At 47.7% G+C, this 6319-nt stretch overlaps 1 protein-coding gene across 2 annotated transcripts in view; it reads right to left on the reverse strand.

The window, feature by feature from the left end:
- DNAH9 (dynein axonemal heavy chain 9) overlaps positions 1–4044 on the reverse strand; it is a 314223-nt gene extending 310179 nt beyond the window's left edge. For both annotated transcript variants that reach the window (XM_060082642.1, XM_060082641.1), the window contains exon 1: positions 3628–4044. In XM_060082642.1, the coding sequence (XP_059938625.1) occupies positions 3628–4044 (417 nt within the window). The remainder of the gene's footprint in view (positions 1–3627) is intronic.
- Positions 4045–6319: the final 2275 nt, after the last annotated feature.

The following is a 6319-nucleotide window of genomic DNA, read 5'->3' on the forward strand; positions in this document are numbered from 1 at the left end:
GCATCCAAGTTCCAGAGCTCTAGGAAAAGGAACCTGGCAGCAGTGAACGAAGGGACTGGGAGGAGGAAGAAAGGGAGCAGGAGGGCTGGTTTCTAAATTCTGGCAGTTCTCCCTTGGAAACATTTCCTGGATGCATTTGCTTTTTACCTTGTGCTAGTGTAATGGGACAGAAAAGTTAAAATTTATAGCTTCACTCCTTCGTTAATATCACCCCCCCACCCCACCCCCGCCAACAAAGAATACTTTTCTCATCCAGGTGGGATATTTTGGCTTTAGTGCCGCTTTACGGGGAGGTGTTAGGACCAGGGGAGCACAGCAGCCAGGGGCTGATCCATGAGTGGGAGGGGAGCAGGGCCCTGAAGTGGCTCTGGATCAGCTTCAGGGTGTGTGAAAAAAGCGGATGGGACGGCAGTGGTCGCATGGCCCGAGAACTGCTGTTAGAGGTTTTGAGAAACGCAAGTAAAGGCCTCGAGGTATTTTAAAAATAAATTGTTTGATTTTTATTATTTATTTTTTATTATATTTATTATTTTATTATTAGATTTTTAAAACAGATAACACATTTGCATGGTGCAAATTTTTAAAGTACAAAAGCATGACAGTAGAAAGTAAGTCTACCTACCCCTGTACCTCCCTGAGTCGCCCAGTTCCTTGGGCCTGTGGATTACTCTGTAAATGAATGTTTTTCCTCCCTCCCTCCTTTCTCTTTTTTAGCAGAAACGGTAGCATACTATATGTACAGTTCTAAACCTTCAAAAAAAATTATCTTAAATTGCAGCATTATTCACAATAGCCAAGAGGTGAAAGGAACCTAAATGTCCATCCATGGATGAATGGGATAAAGAAAATGTGGTATATATACATACAATGGGATACTATTCAGTCTTAAAAAGGAAGGAGATTCTGTCACATGCTACCTTGAGAATGAACCTCTTTGAGGACATTATGCTGAGTGAAGTAAGCCAGTCACAGAAAGACAAATACGTCATGATTCCACTTACATGAGGTACCAAGAGTGGTCAAATTCATAGACACAGAAAGTAGAACGTGGCTGCCAGGGGCTGAGGGGGGGACAGGTGGGAGTTGTTCAGTGAGTGTAGAGTTTCAACCATACAGGATGGGGGGACGGTTCTGGGGATCTGCCACGCAAGGATGTGCATGAGGTTGACAATGTTGTGCTGTACGCTTGGAAATTGCTGGGAGAGTGAATTTTATGTGGGTTTTTTATGCCACCATAAAAATAAAATTATCTTAAGAACGGTCCCATTATCAATCATTACTTTTAATTATAGACGGACCTTAATTCATTCACCCAGTCCCCTACAGATGAACATTCAGTTTGTTTCCAGCCTCTTTCAATGCACCGATGAAAATTCTTGAACATTTAAGAGTCTGAAGTGTTTTAAAATTACTTTCACTCGCTTTTTCCTTGGCCGTGATGCCACTCTGAGACGGACCCACTGCCCTCTACGTACACTACGTGTAGCTCCATCTCGGAACCTTTGTTCAGTCTGCTCCCCAGACCTTGAAAGATCCCCGGCTCTCCATTTATTCTAATCCTTCTCCTTGTTCAGGAGCCAGTTCAGCACTGGAGGTGAAGCAGGGCTCTGAGACCAAATGCATGTGTCTGTCCTCGGAACCCAACTTTTTTTTTTCCATATCAATAAACATTGTCTTTATTCTGTAAATTAAAATCTATTCACCTATTTCGCATTTTGTTTATCTTATTTTCTTTTCAAAAATTTTTTAAAGTTTAAAAAATTTTTTGTTAAGCTATAGTTCATTTCGTATGTTAATTTCAGGTGTACAGCAAAGTGATTCAGTTATATACATATTCGTTCTTAGATTCTTCTCCATTGTAGGTTATTACAAGACATTGAGTAGAGTTCCCTGTGCTACACAGTAGGTCCTTGTTGGTTATCTAGTTTATATAGAGTGGTGTGTATCTGTGAATCCCAATCTCTCAATTTATCCCTCCTCCCCTTTCCCCTTTGGTAACCATACGTTTGTTTTCAAGCACTTCTTCCTATCATCACCGTGCATGAGGGAATTTGATCCACGCTTGGATTCCTGCAGGGATGCTGTTCAGACAACACACAGCAGTAAAGCCATTCGGTTATTAAAATACTGAAATACTTCCATATCTACTGAGAAACCTAGCTTCCCTGGGTCCCCTAGAGCTCCTCTGTCACCCCAGACCCTTCTCTGGAACTCCCCCTCCCCAAAGCTTCCTCATGAAGCAACCGAAGGCCTAACACCTGACGCAGCAGGGAGCCTCCAGGACCCAATGCCAGCACTGGGGCCAACTTTAGGTAAGGTCTGTCTCCACCTCAGTCACACTAGCTTTGAAGATGCCATATATATACATATATATATATATATATATACACATACATATACATATATATATATATATATATATATATATATATATATATATATATATATGGTGAATTTCACAGGTGGGATCTTGTCTTTATTTCTCTGGTGTTCCCCACAGCACCTGTGACAGGAAACATCACACAGCAGGGCATCAAGCCTCCAGGAGCACACACACCCAACTTCCAGGGACGTTCACTCCTATTCCAGAAAGGTCTAAGTGTCCCAGGAATCTCTCCCGGGCACCCCTGCACTCCGGAGGCTTCTGCTGCGGTGCCACCAAAGCGCTCCATAATCCACATCCGGGTAGACCTTCCTTCCTGCGCTCCAGGTCGGCCCCTCCAAACGCCTGCTGGACATTTCCAACTGGATGCCTCAACTTCTTACCTGGGCACAGGGGTGACCTCTAGTTCATGAAGGACACGAAAATCAAAACCAAGCCACCTCTCCTTTTTAACTCTTCTCCAGAAGTAGAGAGCGTGGATAGCCCTTCACCTCCTTCACCTCACTGACCCATAGGACATGCCCCTGGGTCCACCACTCCCGGGCTTTTTAAAAAATAAATAAATTTATTTATTTATTTTGGCTGTGTTGGGTCTTCGTTTCTGTGCGAGGGCTTTCTCTAGTTGCGGCGAGCGGGGGGCCACTCTTTATCGCGGTGCGCGGGCCTCTCACTGTCGCGGCCTCTCTTGTTGCGGAGCACAGGCTCCAGACGCGCAGGCTCACGGGCCTAGTTGCTCCGCGGCATGTGGAATCTTCCCAGACCAGGGCTCGAACCCGTGTCCCCTGGACTGGCAGGCAGACTCTCAACCACTGCGCAACCAGGCAAGCCCCAACTCCCGGGCTTTTGCAATGCCAGCTTACAGGGAGGATTCAGAAACAGCGCCTCAAAAAGAGGTCAGGACCCAGGTCCTCTACAGAATCTAGCCTCGCCTTGACTTTGGCCTGAACGCAGACCAAGAATGAAGCAAGTGCCCCGCGATGGCCTGACTCGGACCCAGCCCCTGCTCAGATTTCCCGCAGCTGCCATTTCACGGCTCGCCTCCACATCTCAGGGGGCAGCCCAGGGTCCTAGTTTCCCGCTAGCTCGGCCCGCCGGCCCATCCCACTTTATTCTTAACTCCTCGAGCTCAGCTCCAGTCTCCTCTCCCACGGCCCCGCCCCGCCAGCCCCGCCCCGCCGGCCCCGCCTCCTCCTTCCCTCCCCCTCCCAGCTGCAGCCAGCACGGGGCCACCGACCCACCCTCACCTCGGAGAAGAGCGCGGCCAGGTGCTCCAGCGGCATGGCGGGCAGGTCCCCGCACAGCACTGCTCCGCGGAGGCTGTCGGGCCCCGGCGGCTCAGGTCTGGTGCGCAGGCAAAAAAGCCTCTTAGCACGAGGCGCGCCGGCCTCGGGTCCCGCGTCCAGCCCCGCGCGCACCGCCAGGCCCCCGGGCCCGGGCCGCACCACCAGCAGCGGCCGCGGCCCCTCCGCGGCCCCGCGGCCCAGGAAGGCGTGCAGCAGTTGCCTCGCCTCGGCCGAGCCCGCGCAGCGCTCCCAGGCGCCCGAAGCCGGCCGCAGGCTCCGGGCCACGTAGGCCCCCAGGAGTCGCAGCCGCGGGTCGGCGCCGGGCTCCCAGTCCGCGTTCTCCTCAGCCAGCGCGGGAAGCTCCTCGGCGCTCGGCATCGCGCGCGAACCTGCCTGCAGTGGTTTCCCGGGCGACCGGGACGCGGCCAGGACTCCCTCCTCCGCTCCCCTCCTATTGGACACTTGACTGCTGTTCCCGCCCACTCCGGTCCAATAAGGTAGGAGAGGCAACGCGGGGTAAGGGGCGGGGTCGCGTCGCTGTTGCTAGGAAACCAGCCGAGGCTCAGGTTTCGCGTCTGAACTCGTGGATTAGAGGTGTTCGTGGGTGACCGTCCGGGGCCATGCTTATGGATGAGGCGCATGGAGGGGAGATCAAGGATATAAATGCTGCTAAGGAGCGTGCTGGCTAGGGTCACATTAAATTCTTTAGAGGTGTCCAGACACTGAAAGTATTATGGTTCTCCCACCTACTCCCAAAATGTGTAATTCAAAGTTAAAAACAATGTCAAATCACAAAATAGATGTAAGGGAAATCAATCAAATTTTTATTTCTTTTTCATGATAACTGAAATATTTTATAACAGTGCTTATGTGGCTACTGAGCATTTAGAATGTGCTGTGCTACTAGGGAACTGGATTTTTCATTTTAACTAATTAAAAATTAAATAGTCCCATGTGGCTAGTAGCTGTCATATTAGACAGCTTAGCTTCATAATTTTAATATCAATTATAAGAAAATAAAATAGTTTTACTGGCCTGCTTTGTCCATGCCTTGAGTGTGTGCTTAATCTGAAAAATGGGGGCTAAAACTATGAGATCACTGATTTCCATGACTATGGCAGGAATGAGTTCTTAAATGCAGCAAAGCACTATTGAATATGTAGGATGTTCAGAGCCTCCCTGTCCTGCCCTTTGTCTGCATCTTGTCTTCAAAAAGGGATAATGTGAAGCACCTTTCCTGACCTCAGAAATTAGCATTTGTCACCTGCTGAGTCCTTCTCCATGCTCAGGATATAAATAGCTTGGCCCTTTGCATGCATGTAAGGTGAGAATGGGACAAGGAAAGGGACAATTCGGGCAGCAGGAGGCCTGCAGTTCTGAAATGAGCTCCTCTCTGCCCTGCCACCCTGATTTTAGTCACCAATCAGAGACTGCAGAGTTTCTGGGTAAAAAGAACATTTAGAATGGGCTTCAAAGGAATATTAACAGAATAAGCACTTATTAAAGGCAGCTTAGCTAATAAGAGCCCCTCAGGAAAAGCCAGTAGCTGGAAGGTAAAATGATTGATTTAATAATAACTGGGGCACAGGAGGTGCTGTGATGAAGAGTGTCCACCTTACAACATGAATCTTTATGTTTGTAGAGAGTGTTTTGTCAGTGCTGGATTAAACAGTAGGCAGACCAACTATGAGTAAAGGGACAAAGCAGAGGCACTAAAACCATTTTTAAGATGGATTTGATAGTTGACATTTCAAAAAAGCATCAGGGAAAAATAGAAATGTTGGGGGCTTCTTACACATATCCTAGTTTTGCAGAGTTTTTATTTTGCATATAGGAAGGCATCCTTATCGTTTTAGTGCTTGGGGATTCCAGATGTGTCGATCCTGCTCATGTTTTGTGTATAGAGTGAATTCAGGGCCATTAAGTTCCTGTAAACTCTTCAAATAAAGTTTCTGCCACCCCCACCATGACCTTTTGCCCTTCATCCTCTTTGTCCCTTTGCCCCAACATAGAAACACAGGAACCTGTGGAGATGACTTGAAGGTGTCTGAGAGTGAAGGCTACTTGACACTGGCAATGTCAGCTTTTGCTTTTTTCTCCAGCACCACACCTTAATCTCCATTGTAGAAAGAGATTTGAGGGGCATCTATATGGGACTTATTGAAAACAACTGACATTGTCTTTCTATTGTGTAATTATGGTGTGAAAAATAAAAATAACAAGTGTATTAGTTATCTATTGCTGTGTAACAAATTACCCCAAAAGGTAGCAGCTTAAAATAGCAAGGGACATTTATTATCTCACATAGTTTATGGTGGGTCAGGAAGATGGGAGCAGTTTAGCTGGGTGGTTCTGGCTCATGATGTCTCATAATGTTTCAGACAAGATGTTATCAGGGGCTACATCATCTGAAAGCTTGACTGGGGTTGGAGGAACCACTTCCAAGTTAGCTCATTAACGTGGCTGGCAAGTCAGTGCTGACTGTCAGCAGGAGGCTTCAGTTTCTCAGCATGTGGAGCTCTCCATTGGGTGCTTGAATGTCTTCATAACACCCTGGCTGCCTTCCCCTAGACCAGGTGATCTGAGAGCAAGACAAACCCCAATGTCTGTTATGACCTAGCCTTGGAGGTCACACTGTCATTTCTGCAAAAAT

The sequence above is a fragment of the Mesoplodon densirostris genome, chromosome 18 (genome assembly GCF_025265405.1).
Source record: "Mesoplodon densirostris isolate mMesDen1 chromosome 18, mMesDen1 primary haplotype, whole genome shotgun sequence".
NCBI lineage: Eukaryota > Metazoa > Chordata > Mammalia > Artiodactyla > Ziphiidae > Mesoplodon > Mesoplodon densirostris.